This window comes from Canis lupus, chromosome 25, assembly GCF_011100685.1.
Source record: "Canis lupus familiaris isolate Mischka breed German Shepherd chromosome 25, alternate assembly UU_Cfam_GSD_1.0, whole genome shotgun sequence".
Classification (NCBI taxonomy): domain Eukaryota; kingdom Metazoa; phylum Chordata; class Mammalia; order Carnivora; family Canidae; genus Canis; species Canis lupus.
Window position 1 is genome coordinate 43,819,822 of NC_049246.1, and position 26,295 is coordinate 43,846,116.

General features: G+C 43.9%; 1 protein-coding gene across 3 annotated transcripts; it reads left to right on the forward strand.

Annotated features, from left to right (window-relative positions):
- Positions 1-80: 80 nt before the first annotated feature.
- On the forward strand, positions 81-26,010 carry COPS7B (COP9 signalosome subunit 7B). Of its 3 annotated transcripts, none has more exons than XM_038574179.1 (7): positions 81-477; positions 6,952-7,129; positions 11,947-12,022; positions 14,482-14,570; positions 16,249-16,451; positions 18,489-18,594; positions 24,573-26,010. In XM_038574179.1, the coding sequence occupies exons 2-7, from the start codon at positions 6,968-6,970 to the stop codon at positions 24,729-24,731; spliced, it is 795 nt and encodes a 264-aa protein (XP_038430107.1). In that variant the 5' UTR covers positions 81-477; positions 6,952-6,967; the 3' UTR covers positions 24,732-26,010. The 3 variants fall into 3 exon arrangements, with proteins under 3 accessions (XP_038430107.1, XP_038430106.1, XP_038430108.1); XM_038574178.1 differs by lacking the exon at positions 81-477 and adding an exon at positions 5,137-5,282; XM_038574180.1 differs by lacking the exon at positions 81-477 and adding an exon at positions 5,166-5,292.
- Positions 26,011-26,295: the final 285 nt, after the last annotated feature.

Below are 26,295 nucleotides of genomic sequence, written 5' to 3' on the forward strand. Positions count from 1 at the left end.
GGGAAGGGCCCTCCCCGGGAAGTCCCGTAGGACAAATTTTTCTTTAGGTCTTGTTGCCTAGAGTTTGCCCCAGCGGAGGGTTGGCTTCAGATCTGCAGAGGCTCGAGGGGCCCGCTCCCTCCGCGGGGCACACTAGGGCGCTGAAATGACGGCGGGTTGCCCTGTGCGATGTGAGAGAGACTACATTTCCCAGCATTCCGGGGGAGTGCCCGGGGGAACCACAGATCCCATCACGCAACAAAGAGGCCCGGGGACTACAAATCCCAGCATTCCCTGCACCCTGTTCCTCTGTAACTTAGACTCCAGTGTGCCGCGCAGTGTGCGCAAATTCGTAAACCTTCCCTCAGCCTTGGGGGTTTCTGAATTCGGAGACTTGAAACTGGGCGGGAAGACCCCCTTAACTCTCAGAAGAGGATGACAGCCCACAGGGAGGTAACATCTGTTTACATGGAACTCAGAAATCTCCTGCAAATCATGGTAAGGCTGCAAACAACAAACAAAAACACTTGATTAAACCACGGAAGATAAAATGACTCCTTTAAATCGTGCTTGTTTGTTGGTCTGGGGCGCCTTTTACTTGTTTTGCAGGGGTTTCTGGTGTGCTCCTGCGTTGGGCTGGGAGAGATATGGATCGTATACTCAGACTCTCCCTACCGGAAGGGATATTAAGAGAATTTGCCAAACCACCCTCTGTTGTTTTACATACGAGGAAACTGAGGCCCCAGAGAGGCGAAGCGATCGTCCACTGGTTACAGCAACTTGGGACAGAGTTAGAATTCGGCTCTAAGTCTCCTGACCCTCAGTTTGGGCTGTTTACACCACACTGAGGTGGCGATATTTTTAGCAGCATGGCTGTGTGATTATTATTTTCCTTAGTGAAGTATCCTCATCCAGGTTGAAACACCCAGAGGTTAGGTAAGCATTCATTTTGGTGGATTTCCTGTAAGTGAAGGAGTGTGATGTTTGTTTATCTTCAGTCTAGGAAGGACTTAGTGTTTTGATTTGTTATTTGTTGCTCAAGGTGACATTTAATGTGATTTCAGGAACTAGGTAAAATTGTAGCGTAAGCTAAGGTTTCCTTGGACATCTCCTATCTCTTTTCCGAGGCCTTCCTTCCTCTTCCCGTCCCCCTTTCACCCATCTGGGCACCCACCCAATTTTTCCTTCCATGTAATTCAACAAAGAGCCTTTTCAGGTTTCCGGTAAAGGGTGAAAAGGCATTGTCACTGCCTCCAGGAAGATAACCATCTAGTTAGGAAAAAAAGGAGACTCTGCTGAGATTCAAGATGAACTGCAATAAATGTCATAAAGGAAAGGTCATCAGAATGCTACAGAGGTTCTGATGGAAAGATCAGATCCAGCTGGCAAAACTTGATGGAGGAGGTGGCATTTGAATTTGAACGATGGGTGGATTTTTTTTTTTCCTGTTAAAAAAACTTTATCTTAAAATTTTTTTGTTCATGAGGTATGACATGCAGGAAGGGCACAGTTTTGACATTTGTATACATCTGTGTCACCACCCCCCAAATCAAAATATAGAACATTTCTGGCACCCCTGTGCCCCTTCCCAATCAGCACTGCATCCTCCCATCCCGATAACTATTCTGACTTCTATTACCATAAATCAGTTTTGTTGTGAATTTCATTTAAATGTAATCATACAGTATGTACAGTAGGAGCCTGGCTTTTTTTCTTCATCAGTTGTGTGTTTTTTTTTTTTTTTTTTTTGTGAGATTCATCCATGTTGTATGTAGCAGCTTTTTTTTTTTTTAATTACTGACTAGTATTCTATTGTGTGTATCTAGCAATATTTATCTGTTCTATTGATGGGTATTTATGTTATCAGTTAACAGTTTTTGGCTTTTGTTAAAGCTGCAATGCGCATTCTTATAGGTTTCTTTTTGTAGACTGCACTTATTTCTAGGAGAGGAATGGCTGGCTTGTACAGTATGCATATGATCAGCAACAGTATGTCAGTTTTCCAAAGTGTTTGTATCATTTTCCCTTTCACCTGCAACGTAAGAAAATTCTAGTTGACTCTTATCCTTGTCAAAACAGGTTCTTTGGGCAGCCCGGGTGGCTCAGTGGTTTAGCACCGCCTTCAGCCCAGGGCATGATCCTGGAGACCTAGGATTGAGTCCCAGTCAGGCTTCCTGCATGAAGCCTGCTTCTCCCTCTGCCTGTCTCTGCCTCTCTTTCTCTCTGTCTCTCATGAATAAATAAATAAAATCTTAAAAAAAAAACCAACCAGGGTCTTAGAGGTCTTTCTAACTTTAGCTCTTTTGGCTATAAATGTGGTATCTTATTACAGTCTTTTCTTGCATTGTCTCTGATGTTGAGCACTTTTCATATGATTTTTAATTATTTCAGTGTTTTCTTTTGTAAAGTGCTTGTTCAAGTCTTTTCCCTACTTTTTAAATTGGGCTTTTTGTCTACTTATTCATACTGATTTGTAGTTCTTTATGAAGTTTGGATATGGAGTTCTTTGATACAGGCTTCAGGAATATCTTTTCCAGCTCTGTGGCTTGCCTCTTCAGTCTCGCATTGGTGTCATTTGATAATCAGAAATTCTAAATTATAATGTAGTGTAGTAGCTCAGTGTTTTCTTTTATGATTAGTGCTTTTGTGCATTGAGTTTAAGAAATCTCTGCCTACAGGGTTGGTAGGATTTTAACAGGCAAAAATAGGAGGGAAGAGCATTGCAAAAAAGGATGGAGAGCAAGCTTGAGCATAGGCCCTGGTGTCAGAGAGGGAAGGTGGAGGTTGTGTTGGGCATAGGAAGGCCTAGGGTTTTGGCTGTAAGAGGGTGGGACGAGCCAAAGCTGGAAAGGTTGGAGGGAAGCATACTGAGAAGGGATTTCTCTGCAGCCCTGGAGTCTGGACATTATTCTGGAAGAAGTGGAAGTACTGCTAGAATATTTATGAACTCAAACAGAACTTAATTATCTTCCTATTACCGCAAATTTGCTTTTTTTCCTCTGCAGCCCCATTTACTTAGAAACATCACCTCTGAGTGAATAGCCAGAGTCTTGGGTGATACCCTTCTTCCCTATCCCTGCATTCAGCTGGTCAGCACATCGGACACATTCCATAGTCTAAATGCCTCCCACCACGTCCCTTCTGTTTCATGCCCAACTGCCACTGTCTTTGTTCAGGATCTCACAATCTCTTTTCTGTACTATATCAATCACCTCAAGAGTTTCCCTGCTTCCAGCTCTCTCCATATCCAATCCATTCTTATAGCAGCTAGTGTGAGCATTCTAAAGTGGCAATTATTCACACTTCTCCACAGGTTAAAAGCCCTAAGTTCTGCCACCCCCCAGCACCCTCAAGATAAAATAATAACTCCTTTACATGGCTTATACTTTTTGTGATTTGCTTGCTCATTCTTCCATGTTCAACTCAAGCCTCGTCTCCAGAACCCTGCTTTAAATCACCTTTCTCCAGAGCACAGGCAGGAGAAGAGCCTTAATCTGTAGTTCTAGGGTGCCTATGGCAACTGGCTGTTATAGCCAGACAGGTTTGTCTCTCTCCAGGGCTGTGGGCTAATCCCAGGTAGGGACTCTGCAGTATTAAGATATTTACTGCGTATAGTGCCGTGCGTGTGGTTTATAGCACCCTTGATGACCTGACTCCAGGTCTGTAGCCCTCATTTCTCAAACCTGAGCCTTGTATTCCAGACACTCTGGGTTTCTTTTCTGCATTAGTATATGCTACACAGGGCAAGCCTCTGTGACTATGGTCAGCCACCTTTTCTTCCCTTTTTGCCTGGAAGATGCCTGTTTTCTTTTCCCCAACATACTCTCTTCTATGCTTCTAAAGTATTGTCATATCTTTCTCATAGCACTTAACATATTGAAGCTTTTCTCTTCTTCTTCTTCTTCTTCTTCTTCTTCTTCTTCTTCTTCTTCTTCTTCTTCTTCTTCTTCTTCTTCTTCTTCTTCTTTTTTTTAAAGTAAGCTTCTTGCGCAACATGGGGTTTGAACTCAGGACTGGTGATTGAGAGTTGCATGCTCTACCAACTGACCCAGCCAGGCGCCCCCACACTGAAGCTTTTTGAGGGCAAGAACCTTGTCTTCTCTTTATATAATCTACCAGAACATAGAAATTAGAACAAGACATTTTTGCATAAATCAGTGGGTTGGTGCTAGGCTCCTTTGCATCTGTCTGATTTCTGCACTCTAATTCACCAAAGGCAAATAGGGCTATTTTCCTTGTCTTTAAGACCGGAAAGTCTGTGATGTATACTTTAAAGGAACCAGCTTAAGTGTTCAGCTGTGTAGCATTTCTTAGCCATCTTCCAGGAAAGTTGCTAAGTACTAGATGCAACCTCACATATGTCATTTTGCTCACAGAGCCATTGTTGGCTCAGCCCATCTCTTGCTTATTTTATTTTTTATTTTTTTAAAAGATTTTATTTATTTATTTATTCATGACACACACACACACACACACACACACACACACACACACACAGGCAGAGACACAGGCAGAGGGAGAAGCAGGTTCCATGCAGGGAGCCTGACATGAGACTGGATCCCGGGTCTCCAGGATCAGGCCCTAAACTGCTGAGCCACCCGGGCTGCTCATCTTGCTTATTTTATTTTATTTTATTTTATTTTATTTTATTTTATTTTATTTTATTTATTATTTTATTATTTTAATTATTTTTATTTTTTCCATCTTATTTTAAAACGTTTTTCTGAACAGAGATCATGAATATGGTCTTTAGCTTCCCAGAGCCCGGGGTCCCAAGCCGACTTTGCCACTTACTGGTTTTTGGATTTTTAAGCTTAGAGTTTATTCAACGAGACAATGTACACACCTGGCACATGGGAAAACGCTCAATAAGCGGTCGTTATTACACTTATTATGTCTTTGCATCCGGGGGAGCCGCAGCCGCCGTAGGCAGCTCCTGAGGGGTAAAGCTTGGCCGAAGGGGTGAATTTCGGGCGCCGCAGGTTGATGTTGATGGCCAGGCCCCAGCTCTGCCTGGATTGCATTCGCCTCCTCAGGCTCCTCTCCACCCGGTTCCCGGGCTTCGACCTCGGAGGTCTCTCCCAGGCCCAGGCCGCACTGGAGGTCTGAGGCTGCCAACGCCGTGGGGGGAACCTAGTGTGGGCGGAACTCGAGTGCAGCGGCGGGAGGCTTCCGGGGGAGCCGCAAGGGCAACGGGTCGGCGGAGGCAGAAAAGCGTCGGACGCCGGGCCGATCATGGACGCTTGACAACCTGCGGACAGGCGCCGGGAGGCCGAGCCAGCGACCGAGAGGACGGAGAGGAGGTGAGGGCAGGTAGGGGTCGGCGAAAGGGCGGGGCCCGGCGCGCCAGGCTCGTCCCAGCCGTCTGGCTTGGCGCCAGGCCCCCTGGAAAACCCGCGGCCACACCGCTCCGGCCCCGCCCCGGGGAGCACGCCCCGCGGCCCCTCACTCCGCACCCGCGGCCCTCCCTGGAGCACGCCGCCCGCCCTGAAGTCCACCCAAGCCTGCAACCCTCGGTCCCTCTACAGAGGCGGTTCTCGCTTCCCCACCCCCACAAGCTGCCTCTTTGCCCCTCTGCTGTGCCTCAGAATAGCGCCCCCGCACGACGCGAATTCACCTCCCCTGTATCCCTCGCCGCCTCCTCCGGCCCTCCCACTTCAGAAAAAAGCGAATTTCAACGCATCCTTACCCTTTTGCCCCTGCAGGCTTTGCGCCTCAGGCCGAGATTTTTTTTGAGCGACCGAAGTTTCTGTCCATTTCTCTGCTCCCTCTCCACCCCAGGCCCTTCCATTCAGTCTCCACATGTGTCCGCTGGGAAGGGAGCTTTTCGTTCCATCACCTCTCTCCCGCCTTTTCCCACCCTACGCCCCTCTCTCTCCTCTTTCCCTTTCCCTCCTCAGCAACTTTATTCCCTAGCGCTTCACTTTTTTCTGTTTACGACAAGACATTCTTATGTAACCCTAAGTGAGGCTCCGTGCTTGTTTTTCTCCCACTGTGAAAGGACTGCTGCTCTGCCTCCACAGGAAAACTCGGAGAGATTACACCAAACTATACTTTGAATTGTTCTCTTCCTCACTTTATTTTACCTCTTCTTTTTGTCGCACTGTCCCAAAATGTGTCGTTCTTGGTAGAGTAGTCTTTTCTCATACCGGACTCCTGCAGAGTAGGTATGCAGTGTGTGTGTTGGGGTACACTCAGCATGTAATTGGATTATAAAATTGAGGGACCACCCTCCCCTAATGTCTTCAGGATGGCAATACAACATCTTCATTTTCTCAAATCTTTTTGTTATTTTTTTGAGATTTTGTACACATTCTAAAGTCATGTTTGGTAAAAATCACATAAGCAGCAGGAGGTCAAATAGAGGGATTTTCCACATGGACCTACACAGCATGTATTTTCTTAGTTTGATTATGTTGCTTATCATTCAGCATGATTTTTCCCCTTTTTCTAGGCTCATACGACATCTTTGATTCAATGAGACATCATTCCTGTATGCTTTTTGTGGTTTTCCTTCTCTATATCTGGCTATAGGTGGGGTTTTAATAACACACCATAAGCTATGACTGATCGCTTTTGCTTACATCTGCTGCCTCTGTGTATGGGCAAAATTCTCTCCTTCTTAAATAGAATCTATAAGTGAAGTAGATCTAAAACAGTTACTGAGAAACTCCTCTGTGTTTCTTTGGGTCTTGTCAGATTTAAGGGCTTAGAGGGTGCTGTGGTTGGGAGACAGCCACATGGGGATGAATGAAATGGTTTTTGCTAAGTGTGTTTCAAAGCAAGGACACAATCCCTTTAACACCAGGTGGCACCCTACCCATCTCACAAAGAGGTTGTAGCATCTGGACTGTTTTGCTTTTTTGAATACTATTACGATTAAAGTATTCTGATGTCTGATATGGCATTAACTAAGCATAGAGTTTGCAAAGGAGAAGGAAGAATGGCTGAAACACTTATTTTTTTGGACAGATCTCAAGGCCAGAGAATGGCAGGTGAACAGAAACCCTCAAGTAACCTCCTGGAACAGTTTATTTTACTAGCCAAAGGTACCAGTGGCTCAGCCCTCACTGCTCTCATAAGCCAAGTCTTGGAAGCTCCTGGAGTATATGTCTTTGGAGAACTGCTGGAGCTGGCCAATGTGCAGGAGGTAAGAGCAGTTTCCAATTTCTCTGTCTTTGTTCTAAACCTTCTTGTGATTATCCAGGTTCCCAGGGAATTTCAGTGCTGAAGCATTGTGGACCTGTGGAGGGGCACTGTTGAGGGAGGGATGGGAATTGTGGGGGAAGAGGGAAAGAGTAAGGATGATGTTTTGGGTTCTTTCTTGTCAATATTTTCATCTCAACTTGGGGTAAATTAGATTGGGTTGCCAATAATTTGAAAGGTAGGGGACAAATCCACTTGAACTTGATAAATAAGAAGTAGAGTGTAAGCATTGCTGATATTTAACAGGAGTAGTTTCAGGCATTTGCAAGGACTGAAAAACCTCCAATGCACATACAGACAAAAAGATTGGTCAGGTATATATGAAGCAGAAAATGGTTGCTATTGAATGTGAGCTGGGCATGAAGAAGGAATATATTGTCTTGTTGAAAATGGCAATGTTATGCTAAGTGGATGTGTAAAAAAATACGAGGAAAAGCTGGGAAGTAGTCCTTTTTTACTTTGCTTCTTTTTTTATTGTTATTGAAACTTTGGGTATTTAGTTGTGATTGTTGTGCCTTACACGTGAGAAGATTGAAAAATGATTAGGTAAAACAGTTATAAAGCAACCTCTACTTTTCAATTTCTGCTTCTCACTTTGGATACTTTTACATTTATCTATTGATACTTTTATACTGATTGATTGAAAAATCTAGGAACAGCTTTATTACATTGGGGGTTGTGCTCGGAAGCTCTTGGAGGGTGGGTCAGCTTCCTCTTTACCATCACAACTTCTCTTTGGCTGCCCAGGATGGCACTAGCTCTGGGGGTGGACTCCATGCACAGATCACTGTGGTGCTTGTTCTCGTGGATTGTGTATGCCATGCGGCAGAAGGTGGCCTGGGCATTCATGTCGATGGTGGTCCACATATAGGAAGTGGCTGGCTTTTGCTGCCTGGTTCTGTACTTCATGACTGTTAGGACACCTTTGCCATCAGTTACTGGCTCCATGTCCACAGTCTTGTGGTGAATTAACCCCTCATGGCAGAGATGTGAACCTTTGGATTATGGGACTTCGCTACTGCACATCTTATTTCTCTTGATGAGGAACCTGGAGCAGTTCTCCATGACCCTCCATTGCTGATGTATGAACCTGGCATCATCTTGTCTTCCTGTTATAGATGGAGACAGAAAAAGCCACTTTTATGTTTTAATTGTGAAGTTTTTTTTAAGAGGTTGGGGAGAGAGAGAGAGAATCTTAAGCAGGCTTCACACGCAGTATGGAGCCTGATGTGGGGCTCAGTCTCACAACCCTGAGATCATGACTTGAGCTGAAATTAAGAGTCTGACTTGGTTAAGAGCCATCCAGGCACGCCATGAATTTTTATTTAATGTCAGCCTAGCTTGTTGGACTGTAAGCTCGGAAGGGTAGGTCTGTTGTGCTCCCCATTGTTTCCTCAGCGCTTAATATGTAGTCTGATACACAGTAGGCTTTTAGTAAAAATATAATTTATCAGAGATGTAAAAGAAATCCTATAAGGAAAATTTTTTTAAAGTAGGTTTATTTTTTTAATAGACCTTATTAAAAAAAGTTTTTTTTTGAGATTTTATTTGACAGAGAGTGAGAGAGCAAGAGAACACAAGCAGGGAGAATAGCAGGCAGAGAGAGAGAGAGAGAGAGAGAGAGAAGCAGGCTCCTTGCTGAGCAGGGAGCCCAACATGGGGCTCAGTCTCAGGACTCTGGGATCATGACCTGAGCCACCCAGGCACCCCTAGGCTTTATTTATTTATTTTTTAAAAAGAGGGATCCCTGGGTGGCGCAGCAGTTTAGTGCCTGTCTTTGGCCCAGGGCGCCCGGGATCGAATCCCACATCGGGCTCCCGGTGCATGGAGCCTGCTTCTCCCTCTGCCTGTGTCTCTGTCTCTCTCTCTCTCTCTGTCTCTCTCTCTCTGTGTGTGTGTGTGACTATCATAAATAAATAAAAAAAAATTAAAAAAATTTAAAAAGATTGTATTTATTTATTCATGAGAGAGAGAGGCAGAGACATAGACAGAGGGAGAAGCAGGCTCCCCATAGGAAGCTCGATGTGGGACTCAGGACTCTATCCCTGAACCTCGGGATCACGCCCTGTGCTGGAGGCAGACGCTCAACCGCTGAGCCACCCAGGTGCTAGACTTTATTTTTTTAGAGCTGTTTTAGGTTCACGACAAAATTGAGAGGAAAGTATAGAGATTTCCGGTATATCCCTGCCCTCATACATGCCTTCTTCCTTTACCAATAACCCTACCAGTTTGGAACCTACACTGACATCATTATCATCCAGACTATAATTTACATTAGGTTTCATTCTTGGTGTTGTACATTCTGTGGATGTGGATAAATGTACAATGACATGTGTCTACCATTACAGTATCATACAGAGTAATTTCACTGCCCTAAAAATCCTCTGTGTTCCACCTATTTGTCCCTCCCTTGCTTCTCAGTCCCTGGCAATCTTTGATCTTTCTACCCTCTTCCTTGTTTTGACTTTTTTAGAATGTCATAGAGTTGGAATCATACAGTATATAGCCATTTCAGATTTGCTTCTTTTAGTGATATGCATTAAATTCCCTCCATGTCTTTTTTTATGGCTTGATAGCTCATCATTTTTTCCACAGAAGAGATGACAAAGGGGTAATATGTTCCTTCAGGTTCATGAAAAGCCTGAATGAATATGCCAAGTGGTTGTCTCATAACTATGGAAGATTGGCTGAGAGGAGATGAATGAAAATTAAAATGAGAAAGACACTGATTTAGGCTAGTGGGAGAAGTTTTGGAGCATCTGCTCTAGAGAAAATAGTCTTTTAGGATTAGTTTTACAATTGTCTGAAAGTAGGGGCTAGATTTGATGGTCTCTTCCTTGTCTGTTTTAGATCTCAAGAGGTTGTTGATAACCTGAGAAGGTAGACTGGGTTATTAGGAAGCCAGAGTTCTTGTGAGGGTGCTGAGCAAATTATCTCTATCTCCCCAGGTTTGTTTTTTTTTCACATGTGAGCTGGGAATCTTAGTTGCTTTTCAGTGGTCTGAAATAATAGATGTAGTTTTTGGAAATTTTTTTTTTTTAAGATTCATTTATTTATTTTAGAGAGCAAGTGGGGGGGGCAGAGGGAGAGGGAAAGAATCTTAAGCAGGCTCCATGTCCAACGTGGAACTTGGTGTGGGGCTCGATCTCACAACCTGAGCTGAAATCAGGAGTCAGATGCATAACAGACTGAGCCACCCAGGTGCTCCTTGGAAACTTTTTTAAAAAGATAGTTTAAATTAAGTAGTATTACTGTTTGTGTCCAATATGTATTTGTGAGTAAAAGAAACACCCAGTTAAGATAATTGAGAGTAGAGCAGAGCAATTCCAGGCAGAGCAGTATCTCTTTTTGTTTTGCTTCTACAGATGTCTCTTTGCCATCCACATTAGTGAGGAATAAATACATTTTTTAAAGATCTTATCTATTTATTCATGAGAGATACAGAGAGACAGGCAGAGATGTAGGCAGAAGGAGAAGCGGGAACCAGGTGGGGACCTCGATGTGGGACTCAGTCCCGGGACCGTGAGATCATGCCCTGAGCCAAAGGGAGATGACCAGTCATTGAGCCACCCAGGCATCCCAAGTACATTTTTTAAAAAGAATAAGTAATTTTAATGAACATTTTTATTTGGAACTGCCTGATATTGTGCTTTCCTCTCCCACCTGGGCTCTTCTGTTACACTTTATGCTATTCTAATCTCTCTCCGCATTCATACTATTCATGTAGTCCTGAAACCTGGAATCTACCCTACACTTTATTCGGTTTGGATTGATAGTCGCTCATGTTGTACACTCCAACCTGATGTGTCGACAGGGCTGCTCTAGGGGTGCCTGGGTGGCTCAGTTGGTTAAACGTCTGCGTTTGGCTGAAGTCATGATTCCAGGGTCATGGATTGAGCCCTGCATCTGGCTTTCTGCTCATTGGGGAGTCTGCCTTTCCCTCTCCCCCTGCTCCAGGACTGACTACCTCTCTCTCATTCTCTCTCTCTCTCTCTCTCTAATTTGCTCACTATCTCTCTCAAAGAAATAAATCTTTTGGGGCGCCTGGGTGGCTCAGTTGGTTAAGCGTCTGCCTTTGGCTCAGGTCATGATCTCAGGGTCCTAGAATGGAGCACATCGGCTCCCTGCTCAGTGGAGAGTTTGCTTCTCCCTCTCCTTCTGACTCTCCTCCCCGCTTGTGTTCTCTCTTTGTCTCAAACAAATGAAAAAAAAATTTTTTTAAAAGGCTGTTCTAGTCTTTGTTTTTTTTTTTTTTTTAAAGATTTATTTATTTTGTGGGGGGGGACAGAGGGAGAGAGAATCCTTAAGCAGACTCCTCACTGACCATGGAGTCCAATGTGGGGCTTAATCTCAGGATGCTCTGAGATCATGACCTGAGCAAAAATCAAGAGTCAGATGCTTAACTGGCCTAGCCACCCAGGTGCCCCTCTAGTCTTTGTCTTAGTGGCAAGGAACTCCTAAGAAAACCTGAACTGCTCCCAATACTTACTGCTTTGTGGGTGTGTGTGACAAAAGCAGTTGCTTAGGCATGCTATTTTACACTATGTGGAGTGTAAAACAGGTATTCCTGAGAGAGAAAAATTAAATTTAAAATTAAATAAATCTTACTTATTTTTTTCCCAGAGAATCAGAATTGGAGGGGACCTCGGGGGCCATCTAGTAAAAACAGTCAACTGTAGCACATGATTATCACCCTTTGCTTAAACACTGCAGTGATTAGTAGACAGCTTGATCTGTGAACTGTTTTTTCCCCTCCTTCAGCTTGCAGAAGGAGCTAATGCTGCATATTTGCAGTTGCTGAACCTGTTCGCCTATGGGACATATCCAGATTACATAGGTGAGTTGGTTAAGATCTTCCAAAGACTTTTCTTAATTATGTCATTCTATTTGGACATGTTGCCTCCATGAGGATCACTGAGGTCTGGCATATAAAGCATGGGATGGGAGCTTTCTGACCTGGCTGTTTTGCACTTTACTGTGTACTGTAGGTGACCTCGCATGAGGCTTTTACCTTCTCATCTTTTATTTCTCTGTGGGTAAAAGGAGGACTGTGTTTATGCTCATGTGTAAATATACTCCTTATTTATTTTCCAGATGAGATTCTTGAGGACTAGTGTTTGTAGAACACTTGAAATGTTGTGAAGTGTCAGAATACCCATTTGTAAAGTACTTAAGTGTCCTAAATATTATTAGAATAATATCATTATATTGAAGAGAATTTGGAAAATCAGACGCAAAGTCATTCATAGTTTTATATCAGCCTTAAACTGCAGTTAGCATTATGGTGCTGGACTTTTCTCCCTTGTGCTTTCTATTATGTAGGTGTCATTCAGTTATGTACACAATATTGTATCTGTTTTCACTTATTTCATAGACATTTATCATGCTCTACATGTTTTTATTTTTAAAGATTTTATTTTTTTATGAGAGAGACAGAGAGACTAAGGCATAGGCAGAGGGAGAAGCAGGCTTACTGTGGGGAGCCCGATGTGGGACTCGATCCTGGAACTCCAGGAATATGCCCTGAGTCGAAGGCAGACGCTCAACCACTGAGCCACCCAGGCGTCCTCATATTTTACATCTTTGTAGTCATTTTTAACTTTCTGTACTCTAATATGACATATTTAGCCCATTCTCTTTTGTAAGTCATTTGAACCTACCTTCCTTCTTTCCCTCCCTCCTTCCTTCCCACCTTCCTTCCTTCTCCACACCAAGCATGGAGCTCAAACTCATAACCCCGAGATCAAGCATTGCATGCTCCACTGACTGAGCCAGCCAGGGGCTCCGATCATTTGAGTCATTTTATATTAGGATCTTAAGTGTCCGGGATGAGATTACTAAACACTAACTTACCTTCCACTCAAGCCATTTTTGTTTGGCTTCCCTAGTTTTTGTATGACAGAGCCTGGTAGTTTATTTTAATGGTATGACTCAGGGCCTTCCCTACTATATCCCAGACTTCTTTTTCCCTTTCTTTACTCCTGGTCACTTCTGCTTCCCCTGTGCTGTGTCATCCTGGATGATTTGCCACATGCCAGTTTTTTCTGACCTTCACTTTGTTCCACTGTGTCTTTTGTTTCCATCCTCACTAAAGAGACAACATTGTACAGACCCTGGAACCAGACTGCCTGAATTATATTCTAGTTCCACTTCACTAATTATGTGTCCTCTGGCAAATTAAATAATTCTGTACCTCAGTTTCCTAATCTGTAAAATGGGAGTAATAAGAGGTCTACAGTCCTTAACCTGCACTCCTTGGGCTAGATGTTTCAGAAATTAGAATTTTGGGGACTCTAAAGAGGTGATATGATGCATATACCTTTTTATGTAACACCTCCAAGATGTGGGCAGTACCTGTAGTAAAAACACATCCACAGTCTTGCAGCTAAACAAACGAAGATTTACAACAAGTGGGATTAAAAGCCTGCTTCAGCTGAGGTCAGGAATTGCCACCAGATGAATTTCAGCAGCATGCTCAAGAAAATCAGTTTAGATTCACCTTTTTGGAATCCAGGATTATGGATAAGGAGTTGAAGACATTTGGAATCTATCTTGTGAATGTTGTGAGGACTGACTGGATGTGTGTGTACATGGGCCCTGCAGCTTCAGCCATTGCTGTTGTTATCATTACTGTTATTAGAATTTTGCCTGTTCTTCAAGGCTCATCTCAAACTCCACCTTTCTTTTTCTTTCCCGTCCCTCGCAAGGTGATTGTGCTCACTTGCTCTCTCTCTTTCTCTGTTTCTTTTCCCTCCTGCCTCCCCCCTCCTCCTCAGCCTCTTACTCTCTTCTGGTAGTTTGTGCCTTTTTTTCTGGTGGTTCTTGTCTTATACCTATAGCTGTTGAAATAACTGATTGTAAGACCGAGAACCAGTCCAAGGCCCTGGAGTTGCACAAGTCCTGGTGGCTGTTATCCCTGGGGTTGTATAGCGTAGCAGCCCCAGCAAGGCCATCTTATCCCTCCTTGACTCTTCTGAATCACTTAAGACGGGGCATTGCACATAACAGATTCCTAGTGAAGACATGCTAAGGTTGAATGTCACATAGGGCACACATAGTATTCCATTAAGATGATTGTCCTATCATTTTGTGCGTTCATGCCTGGCTTTTCAGGAGTACATAGTCCTCCAGAGAAGACACGGGGTGCTCATAGAACATTCATTTCATGAATATAAGTGCAGAGTCATGACAGTGAATCAATGGTAGATTTGGTGTGGGGAGATGGTGAGCTTATTCCATAAAGAAATTCTAATTTTATTTGTGTCTTGATTTTTTTTGGTGGGTGGGACTGAGCAGCCAACAAGGAGAGCCTGCCAGAACTGAGCACAGCTCAGCAGAACAAGCTGAAACACCTTACCATCGTGAGCTTGGCGTCAAGAATGAAGGTACAGTGCCGAACTTTTTCCTCTCTTGCTCCTCACCCTTAGGCAGGTGTCACACTGGCATCAGTGCAGGAGCTCCCATTTATGCACGGTAGTCATATCATGAATGCATAAAATTTTCTTGGCAATGGACAAAAGAGATGAAGGTAACAATTAAAATAGTGTAGACAAGTATTTGTATTTCATCCAGGAAAAGTATGCCTCGTGAATCAGCAGGTCTCAGCTCTGGCATGCTACAGTGACTCACTTGGTTTGAGCATTTTGCCGTACCAAAGGGAGGCTGCTGTTTGAAGATTCATAGTTTTTCAAACAGGGGGACATCTTAAGGCAAGTTAACCACTTCATCTGTTGCTCATTGCACAGTGAGCTGTACCAGTGCTGGGGGAAAGACTTTTGCTATGTTGGACTTACTGAGCTAGATTTTTAATATGCTGCTTTTTTCTGGAAATTATCAAGCTTAATTATCCTAATCAGAATTTTTGCCTTATATGCTATCTTTAGATCCTAACTTTCTGTAAGATAACCACTCCATCATATCTCTGAGTTCTCTGCCCTACTCAGTTTACAAGAGGCCTTGCAGCCAGCTTCTCATAGCCATTAACAAAGAAGATCCAGATTTGGTTAATTTACAGTTGATTTTGGCTCTCCACCTAATCCTGGCATAACTGTCTTAAGTTTTTGTGGGGCTTTGTCACTGGAAGGGGTTTGCTCTTTGCATTTCCCCTTTGTAATTGAGCTTGAGAGATGTAGATTTGTTATTGCATTGCCATTTCAGTTGCTCAGATCATTTTCCTTGGTCTAATAACAAATTTGTGATTCTCAGCTTGGCAATTTGGGTGGGAGGCCTATTTTCTTAGGAAATGGCCTCCTACCCCTTATTTTGGCCTGATCATGGACTTCCCCAAGTGTAGCAAAAAGTAGGAGTAACTTTAAAAAAATTTTTGCGACCTGTCATTATAAGCCCATCTACGTCCCTGGGTTTCAGACCTTCAGTCATAGAGAACCCCTCTAGGTATGTTTGCTGTTACTCTTTTATTTGTATACCTCTTCCTCTTGTCTGTTTTTGAGATTAGATTGCTTTGTTAGCTTCCAAACTAGTAGTGATATGTCTAGAAAACTGGATATTTAGATATACAGTTTTCTTGGATAAATGCAAAGTGTTGGTATATAGCTCAACAAGGGACTATTGTTGGGGAATTGATATTGATGGCAAAAGTCTGAGAAAACAGATAAAAACTTCAGGATGACCTCTAAGCTGGCAGTACCCACTGGCCACCTATGGGTGGATATGTTAACCTGCAAACTTTTTTGCTTGTACTCTTCTGGGCGGCAGCCAGTTCTCTCCAGTGTCTGAAATTGGAGTTTTGTGATGATCAGGCATTTTATGTCAAGTCTGCAAGCTTCCAGAAGGTGGCAGAGTGGCAGACACCGAGTATTTCCCTTTCTCCTCTGGGACGCTTCCTAAGAGTGCTTCATGACATGAAAGCTAAAGGCTGGATGAAGTGCAGGAGGTAGAGAATCTAGGAGAATGCATTCCTGGATGCTGTGGGTCTTGTTTGGATCCCATAGGTCTCACAGCTCACCAGACTGCATTTCCCAAACCCCTGAGACAGGTGTACACCTGCATTTTCTTTAGTGCTCATCAGTGTTTTTTGTAAATATCACATGGTTTTATCTGCAGTGTATCCCCTACTCTGTGCTGCTGAAGGACCTGGAGATGCGGAATCTCCGGGAACTGGAAGACCTCATCATTGAGGCTGTCTATACTGATATCATCCAGGGGAAGCTAGACCAGCGAAACCAGCTGCTGGAAGTGGATTTCTGCATTGGCCGTGACATCCGAAAGAAGGATATCAATAATATTGTCAAGACCTTGCATGAATGGTGAGGCTGAAACAAGGAGGGGTCCCCTCTTGTTAGGTAGGGGGACACATGCCCTTTGTGCCTCTGCTTGGGGAAATATTGTCTCCTGGTATCAGCTGGGGCTGCTTGGGAGCTGGAGCCTTAGGACAGTATGCTAGGGAGTGGGGCTGCATTTGTGACCAGAGCTGTATGGCAGCAGGAATCCCTGCAGGTCTCCCAGGGCCTTGGTTGTAAAATTATTCTCTTCCTGGTGGTGGGGAGGGGACTATTTAATAGCAGCAGCTACAGCCTCTAAAGCTGAAGCCTAGCAGTGTGACACGGATCCAGTGCTTTGCAAAATCAGCTTCCAAGTTTGACTAAGCTCAGGAAGTTAGTGTTGATCAGATTCTGTGGATTTGAGAACCCACATTCAGCTGAGTCAATAACATTGGGCTAGTGTTGGTAAAACATTGTGAGGGATAGTAAAGACAAGGAATGGGTTAGTCTAATTTGAAGCACAGTCACAGACTATTTGATAACCATATTCTGGAATATAAAAATAAGTGGGATATTTGCATGTTCTCTGTTTTAATGGTGATTTGATGATTGCAAGAGCTTTGGACATTCTACAAGGATTTGTTATGGAGTTATGAAAATGATTTGGAGCTTATAAAGCCAGATAGGCCTAGTTGAAGAGGGTTTTGCTGAGTTTTGAAGGAGGGCAAGGTTAGAGCAGGTATAGTTGGAGGTGAAGAGAGCATGTCCCCAGGCAGGCACGTGGTGGTGTTGGAAATCATTGAAGCAGGGTGAGCAAGCTTTGTCCAGAGGAGTAGAGAAATTGTCTTCTTTAGAACAGACTGAAACATTCCAGGAATGAATGACCCAGCTTTGATTCCCTGACCCCCTGTCCAAACCCCTCGGAGCTTCCTTCACTTCAGCTACTATTCCCAGGCATGTGCTGTCCACCCCTTACCCCAGGTTCTGTCTCAAGTATGGCCCCAGACACCTTCCCTTTATAACATCTGACACAGGCAGGAACTTTCAAAAGATTGTAAAAGTGTTCAGTCAGAATAAATAGGAAATAAACTTAGAAAACACCCCCTCCCGTGAAAGTTCCCTGGCACACAAATCTAGGTTTCAAGTCCTACTTCATCAGCCGCCTTACTCCATCTTTGAGATGACTGATGCTCTTTTCATGCCCAGAGTGTGGCTTCACCGTGTTTCCACCCAGAGGTGCCATCCTAACCCCATCCCAGAATGTTTACTAGTACAGATTCTTAAAGCTTTTGTGGAGTCACTGGAGTTAGATTTGAAATAGAATTGTTAGGTAGAGCAGTACTCCAAATACAGCAGAATGTTTGCAGTTACTGACTTTAAGATAGAGGGTAAATGCGTATTCGTAGTACTATTCTTTCAACTTTTTTTTAGGTTTTAACATTTTGAAATTAAGTGGAGAAATGAAATAATGAGGGGGATGGCAATTAGGGAGTAACAAACTTTTTTTTTTTCTAACATTTTATTTATTTTAGAGAGTATGAGCAATGAGAGGAGCAGGGGGAGGAGAAGAGAGATAGGGACAAACAGACTGTACACTGAGTGTGGAGCTCAATGTGGGGCTCAATCCCATGACCTCAGATAATGACTGAGCCTAAATCAAGAGCCAGAAGCTTAACTGACCGACTGAGCCACCCAAGTGCCCCAAAAGTAACAGGCTTCTGAGAAAAGGGGCAATCTTTAGAAAATCATTTTTTTCTGTTGAGAAAAGTGGTGAATCCGTGCTACCTGTAAGGACTGTCCAAATTCCTTAGTGGCACATTCTGTAAACCTTTCCCATGGGATACAAAGGTTGACGTTCAAGCTGTGTTCTAGGAAACCATCCCACATCCTCATGTTTATCTCCAGGTGCTCTGTGTTATATATCCAGAAACATTGGTCTTGGAAGGAGTGTAGGGCAATAGCCTTCCTTGGCAGACACGGTGTTAAAGGAAGTCCCTATCAGGAGTTGGGGATGGAGGTTTGGGAGGCTGGAGGAGAGCCCCAGGCTTTTCTGTGGCTCAGGGCTGGTTACCTCCTTTGTAGGTGCGATGGCTGCGAAGCGGTTCTGCTAGGCATCGAGCAGCAAGTTCTGCGAGCCAACCAGTACAAGGAGAACCACAGCCGAACTCAGCAGCAGGTAGAGGCAGAGGTAAGGCAGAGAATGTCTGTTACCTGCTCCAGGGTATCCATGTTTGCTCCTTCCTCTTGTGGTTCTTGGTGTAGGTGCAACAGTCACCAGCAAATAGGCAGTGGGCTAGTGGGCTACAGATGAGGATGGTCCCTGCTTTTGATGCTGTCTTCTTTCTGGTTCCTGGTCACCGGAGGGTGAGCAGGCTTGAGAGTGGAAAATGTTGTCATTCTACAGTACTTGTGTACTTTGCAGCTGTAGAGCAGAAGGGAGTGGGTCTTAAAGAAAATGAAAGGGTGGTGGTTAGCATTGGGGTGGAGGGGTGAGGCGGGGGGCAGGAGCAGAGCGGGGGCACTTGGGGCTTCAAAGCCCTAGTTCTGCTCTGTATCTGAAGCTGTGTGGTGGGTGCACAGTCTGCATTTTATTCTCTAAGCTATATATGTATGTTGCAACCTTTGAACATGCATGATAGATTTCATGTTGAAAAAGGAAGGGGAAACATTTGGCAGATGAAATGCAAGTGAAGATGTGTGTGATTGTGGTTGTAGTGACACTTGGTTGTTTGGACACTTTTAGCCTCTCAGGAACACAGGCTCTAGCCTTCAGTTAATGGGAGCTTGTGTGCCTGTGACCTGGACATTTGTGAAGCGACTTCAGAATTTGGAGCCCATAAGATAAAAAGTTTAGCATCGGAAGTCCTTTTCTAGTGTGATGGAACTTGAAGTGTACATGGTATTTGATGAGTTTTGTAAGTCATGTGTCCAAGAGTATGGCAGAAGGGGACCCAGAAACATAAGAAATAAGTAGATGTGCCTTTTAAAGGAGAATTTGAATAAGTCAATTGGAGAAGGACAAACATTATATGGTCTCATTCATTTGGGGAATATAAAAATAGTGAAAGGGAATAAAGGGGAAAGGAGAAAAAATGAGTGGGAAATATCAGAAAGGGAGACAGAACATGAGGGACTCCTAACTCTGGAAACGAACAAGGGGTAGTAGAAAGGGAGGTGGGCGGGGGGTGGGGGTGACTGGGTGACGGGCACTGAGGGGGGCACTTGATGAGCACTGGGTCTTATTCTATATGTTGGCAAATTGAACACCAGTAAAAAATAAATTAAAAAAAAATAAAGGGGAATTTGTAGAATTTGAAGGTTTCCCTTACTCTGTTATATGTACTCCTTGATAATAAAATCTGTCTTCTTTACCTTTCTTTATAAGACTAGCTCCTTGTCACATGCCTAACCCACAGTAGGTGCTCAAATTATTTGTTGTCCTGAATATTTCTGGTATGCCCTGTGTGTCTGTGGATTGCTGAACTTTACTTTTCATGAACTAGAACATATTTATTTTGGATACACACACACGCCCCTACATAATATATGTATATATGGAGTCTGTGAATGTTCCGTGCATTGTTTAATTTTTAACCCTACTTCTAGCCAAAGAAGTCTGAACTACATTAGCATTAGCCAACAAGTTCAATTAGGATGGTAAGCCTGCTGCTTTCTCTAATAAGCTCTGTAATCCTCCCTGTTGAGTATGGTGGCCTCTTTGATCTGGGATTGATGTCTAAGCAAAGTAGGAAGTGTCTAACCACTCTCTCCTATCATTGATTCTTACTTATAAATTAAACCCTGGTTACAATTGAAGTTTGGAGGTGAAATGTGCCCACTGACCTGGGGTAGCCAGTGTAACAGTTTAACATGGTTGGTAGCCCAAGAGGAGCCTGATCACTGCTGGTGGCACTACTGTGCCCAGACTGTTGCTAATTGTGTGGTAGGTGGTGGGTTTTAATTGCTCACTAGCAAAAAATGAATGATACTAATTTCAGAATTTTGAACGGCTCAAGTTTACTTGCATAACAAATGGCATCTGATAAAAGAAGATGCTGACTGATGTTGAGGAATGACCAATACTTAGAGAACAGTATGGGCTCTTTAAATTATAGTTATTGAAAAAGAGAGAGCCAGTGCACATGGATTTGTTATCAGAGGCCAACTGTTGGAAAACTACAGCTGTGGTTACTCTGCTGGCAGAGTCTGATGCTGCCACCAGGTGGCGGTAATAATTTGAAGAGACAGCATGGTCAAAATCCAGAGCCTTATACCTTTTCCATTCAGTAAACCTGTAATCTGGATACTAAGTGTAGGATGCTGATTGTTCCCCAGCATCTGGCGCATGGAAGGCTGTTGGTTGACTTAAAAAGAAAACAAATCTACCAAGAACAAAGGTGTAATTCTGTCCTGTTCTGCTTGTATTTATGCTTCTGTTACTCTTAACCCAACTTTTTTAGCCATTTTCTCAACTAAGTTGATCTTTTATTTGTCCTTAAATTAGATTGCTTGTCCTAGGAGGGAAAAAATGTTTTTGTTTGTTTGTTTTATTTTATTATTATTATTTTTTAACCCCAAAATCTTATAACAGCATTCTTTTGGTGAATATTAGCTTCCAGGGCCTTCCCCTTAATAAAGTCAGTCCTATCATAAACTGCTTGAGAATATTCTCTCTCCTTTTAGCTTCTCATAGAAATAATGCATATTATTTACAATTCCAGTATAGGAACAATAACATTATGAGCTATTTCATAGTCTCTGAGCAAGCACTCTGGAGAGGAGGTCATGATTAGTCGAAGCATCACAAAATACCTTCTCACTTATATTTGATTTTGGAGTGTATTTTCTTTATATTTGAATGTGCTTATGTCAGGTTCTGCAGAATGTCAGTATATGGCTCTTGCCATATATATATTCACAAAATAGGCCATGTTCCAGGCATGTAGATAACAAACCATAATTGGGCAAAAGAAGTTGTTTTCCATTCTGTAGAGAATTCCAGGAGTTAAGTTAGTGACAGATCTTGTGGTCTGGCATCTGCTTCTTCCTAAAGGGTCATTCTCCCCACCTCTCAGCTCTTCTCATTCATCTTTGACCTTTCTAGCTGTGACTCTCCTTCCTCTTGTCCACCTTTGCTGCATAGCCAAAAATGGTCTTTCCCTGGAGGCTCTTCACACTCCTTTTGTCTGAATATTTTTTTTAACAATATTTCAACCTTGTAGTAATTTTTTTTAATTTTTATTTATTTATGATAGTCACAGAGAGAGAGAGAGAAAGAGGCAGAGACACAGGCAGAGGGAGAAGCAGGCTCCATGCACTGGGAGCCCGACATGGGATTTGATCCCGGGTCTCCAGGATCGCGCCCTGGGCCAAAGGCAGGCGCTAAACCACTGCGCCACCCAGGGATCCCTGTCTGAATATTTAAGGTCTCTGATGGAGTTAGGCTGCAGTCTTGTTAGCAAGTGCAGTCCCATTTGAAAGTTACTGAGGTCCATGGTGTGAAGGACTTGACAAACTCTGGGTCATCTGGGGTAATGAGATATGGATGACCTGCAAGCTAGCCACTCAAGAAAATTAGAGGAGGCCAGGGACATTTAGGCCAAGGAAGACAAGTCTGTGGGGATATATGTCACCATTTGAAGAATGGCTCTGTGAAAGAAGTAGACTTGTCACAATTGTTCTACGTGGCCAAAACAGGTGTATTTGGTGGACCTGCTTGGGTGGCCAAAATACGCCTTGAAATAAACTAAAACCAAATACCTTATTTTATTTTATTATTTATTTTATTTATTTTTTATTTTATTTTATTTTAATTTTTAATTTTTAATTTAATTTAATTTAATTTAATTTAATTTAATTGAGACACAGAGTGAGAGAGAGAGAGAGAGGCAGAGACAGAAGCAGGCTCCATGCAGGGAGCCTGATGTGGGACTTGATCTCGGGACTCCAGGATTATGCCCCAAGCCAAAGGCAGACACTCAACCACTGAGCCACCCAGGCGTCCCCAAATATACCTCTTTTATATGAGAAGGCAGCAAGCCATCCATTTGCTTCAGATTCTTCTCTCACTGTATCCCCAAGTAACTCTTGAATAAGAGATACGAAAGCAGCAGTGAGTCCCTAGAGATGGGGTGCCTGGGATTTGAGATGGCATATCTTTTTTTTTTTTTTAAGATCTTTTAAAAAAAGTATTTGGGAGAGAGAAAGTGGACATGAGCATAAGCATGAGCAGGGGGAGGGGCAGAGAGAGAGGGAGAAGCAGATTACCCGCTGAGCAGGGAGCCCAGTGACTCAGGGCTGGATTCCAGGAGGCAGATGTTCAGCTGACTGAGCCATCCTGGTGTTTGGAGATGGCATGTCTTGGACAGGCAAGACACTGGATGAAGCCACACTTGACTTAGGATGCCCTCTGTATTTACTGTCCAGCTCACAATCCTCTCTTGACACTCCTTTCAGAAAGGTTGTGGTGTTAATTGAGGTGACAGCAGTTTAGGGCATGGCTGTTCCTACGTTGCAAAACAACAACAAAAAACAAAATAAAAGATGAGCTTTAATCTAGTCAAGGCTCATTTTGCAGATTATAAATCTCTTTCAGGAGCCTGGCATTGGCCTCAGTCATAGCATTATTTCTTCTTTGTGTTGGGACTGCCTCTTACTCAATCTCCTGGTTTTCTGACTGCTGAGAACTTTTGACCCTGACAACTCCCTCCTTTCTTTATAGAAAACCAAGCCTGCTTCCCAGAGAACACGGGGATCATCGAACTGGGGAAGCACCTTTACCTCGTATTCCTTTGAATGCTTTTCCTCCCCTTTTTCTTCCTTTCAGCTGGCTGAGGGGCAAAAGCATAAAAGATCTTTTAGAACTGGTGCTGGGGGGATCCCTGGGTGGCGCAGCGGTTTGGCGCCTGCCTTTGGCCTAGGGCGTGATCCTGGAGACCCAGGATTGAATCCCACGTCGGGCTCCCGGTGCGTGGAGCCTGCTTCTCCCTCTGCCTATGTCTCTGCCTCTCTCTCTCTCTCTCTGTGACTATCATAAAAAAAAAAAAGAACTGGTGCTGGGGAATGTGTATGTAAACAAGCACAGGAGGGCACAGTTGGTAGAAGTAGATGATGGTGTCATTTCTTTTCAAAAGGCAAGATAGCAATAGTTGTTAAAATGTAAAATGTGCCAACCCTTTGGTCTGGAAAGCTCACTTCTAGTAATATGTCTTCCAGAGCTGTTCACAAAAGTACGAACAGGTGAACATAGAAGACTGTTCATAGCAGCACTGTACATAAGTGAAAGGCAAACGGACTAATTTAAAAATTGTAGAGTAATCATAATAACAGTACACAGAGGATACCAAGGATACATGTTCTGATGTGGAAAATGTTCAGAGGTTGCTTCAGTCGTTTTGAGCCCTCCTTTGTTAAGTAAAGAAACATATGTTGAAAATTGGTGTAATTGTGTTTTGCCAGTCCTTTTACTATGTTTTCGTCACTTGTTACTTGGTTGGCTGAAATTCATCCGCTAGCTGTTTATTCAAGAAGGCTCATGGAGCTGTATTGCCAGAGTTCCTGTGAAAATATTTTTAGTTTCAATACATGAATGTAGTTAACTGACTATAGCATTCTTAGGGCTCCCTTTTTGTTTCTTTCTTTCTTTTTTTTTTTTTTTTAAATTTATGATAGTCACAGAGAGAGAGAGAGAGAGAGAGAGAGAGAGGCAGAGACACAGGCAGAGGGAGAAGCAGGCTCCATGCACCGGGAGCCCGACGTGGGATTCCATCCCGGGTCTCCAGGATTGCGCCCTGGGCCAAAGGCAGGCGCCAAACTGCTGCGCCACCCAGGGATCCCTCCCTTTTTGTTTCTAAGGCCATTTGAACCAGTGCTTTCTTTCACTTGCTGTGTTGTACCTCTCTGCCAGGTGGTCCCACTTCCATTGCCTTATTCCCTCTTTTCAACCAATCAAGCATTAGTTCCATTTTTTGCTTGACTCATTTCCATGTGTCTTCTACGAGTACCTCCTTCTTGCTTCTCTTCATCTGGGTTTCTGAAGATAATCTCAGATTTTCTTGTAGAGGATTCTGGTTTCTTCCCTGGGTGGCCCCCAATACAGTGAGAACAAGAGTCAATGAGTTTCTGGCACTTACAGGCTGAGCACACTAATTCTGTGTCTCCCTTCAGGTTACCAACATTAAGAAGACACTCAAAGCCACCGCCTCCTCCTCGGCTCAGGAGATGGAGCAACAGTTGGCTGAACGGGAGTGTCCCCCTCATGCCGAGCAGAGGCAGCCCACCAAGAAGATGTCCAAAGTGAAAGGTCTGGTCTCCAGCCGCCACTAGGGCCGGCTGGGGCAGCTGGCACTCACCAGGCCTGGGTCAGGTGGGGAGGGGACACCGAGGGCCTATTTCCTCCCTTCTCTACCTTCAGTGAGTTCCAGACCTGCCCATCCCCTCACCAGCGCCTCCCACCCTGTTGGTACTGTTCCAGAAGAACCGTTCATCTTTTCTTCACCTGCTCCCTCTTCCCCCCAGTTGTTCCTTCAGACTCAGGGGCTCCACTGATGCCATCCCAACAGGGTCAGACACTGCCCAGCTTCCTTCCAGGAGGTTCTTGTCTTTGTTTAAGGGCTTGTCTCCCTCCCAGTTTTTCTTTTGCTCCGTGTCATTTTGTCAGGCTGGTCATAAGCCGGAGGCAGTTTTAGCCAGCCCACAGGGATGACTACAGAGGGAGGCTCCTCTCTGAGTGAGGAGGAGGGTTTGCCTTCTCCAGCCCCGTGTACCACAGTACCCACACTGGTGCAGGTGATCTCTAGCCAGGTATCAAATGCTTTTTTTTTTCCCTCTCCTGCCTTATCCCTTGTTGGCAGCTCTGATCAGGCCATGGAGGGATGTGATGCTGGGTTATGTTTACTAAACCTGCGGGTTTTCAGCCTCTTAAGCCCAGCTCTAATCTCTCATTAGTTGGGAGCACTGGGTTGACTAACCTCTGGTACCTGAGCACCAGTGGAGGTTGCTGTGGGTCTGCTAGGAGGCAGAAGTTTCTTCCCGTTTGGTGTTCTTTGCTGGTCATGCTTCCTGCTGCCCCCTGACTACGCAGACTGGTTTTCATTGTGAAGGCCCCAGCTGCTGCCCAGGACTGTCTGCTGACACCTGCTCTCCCAAGATCTTTTATCCCTCCCGGCGATGGCTGAGCTGGGGATGGTAGTGCCGAGGGCCCTCTGTCTGGTGAAGGACCTGCTGCTGCTTCTGTCTCTCTTTCCACCCCTCCTTGGCTGATGACCCAGAGCCCACCGATGATGGCATTCTCCTGGCAAGAGAAAAGGACTTGACTAGCCTTTCTGAACTTGAACAGTTTCAGGTTATATTTTAATTTTTTTTTTTTTTTTTGTACAGGTTCTGATTCTAATACATTTCAACATGCTTTTTTTCCCCTTTGTGTCAATATTTGTTACAGACTAATCGCCGGGGAATTTTCACCTGGTTGGAGGGTGGCGTGTGTGCTTGTGTGCGTGTGTTGTTGTTTTTTAAAGGGGAGGTGGAGGTCCTGGACTGATATTAAAGTTCGATGAGAGACAAAAGCACATTTTAGAACAAAAAATAAAAGTGTAGATTTAATGTATGTGACTGTGGAGTGCGGGGTTGCACAACTGGTGGATCTTGAGGGTCGGGGATTAGGGTGGTTCAGGGTGGTTCAGGGTGGTTCAGTACCATGGTTAAAAAATGGGTTTCTCCTTTTTCCAAACTGTCCAGCAGGTGTTGACTGTTGATTGAATGTCAACAAAGTATTGTTTCCCTTTTTACCTGATCCGTGTGCCTGTATAACCTTTTGTCCAACTGGAGAGTTTAATTCCCAAAGTATGTTTCATGAAACCCCTTGATAGATGCTCTGTGGGAAAGGGGTTCT

Coding starts and splice junctions, on each gene's coding strand:
- COPS7B (XM_038574179.1), top strand. CDS start 6,968: ATGGCAGGTGAACAGAAACCCTCAAGTAACCTCCTGGAACAGTTTATT. Junction 7,130..11,946: donor AGCTGGCCAATGTGCAGGAG/GTAAGAGCAGTT, acceptor CCCCTCCTTCAG/CTTGCAGAAGGAGCTAATGC. Junction 12,023..14,481: donor GACATATCCAGATTACATAG/GTGAGTTGGTTA, acceptor GGGACTGAGCAG/CCAACAAGGAGAGCCTGCCA.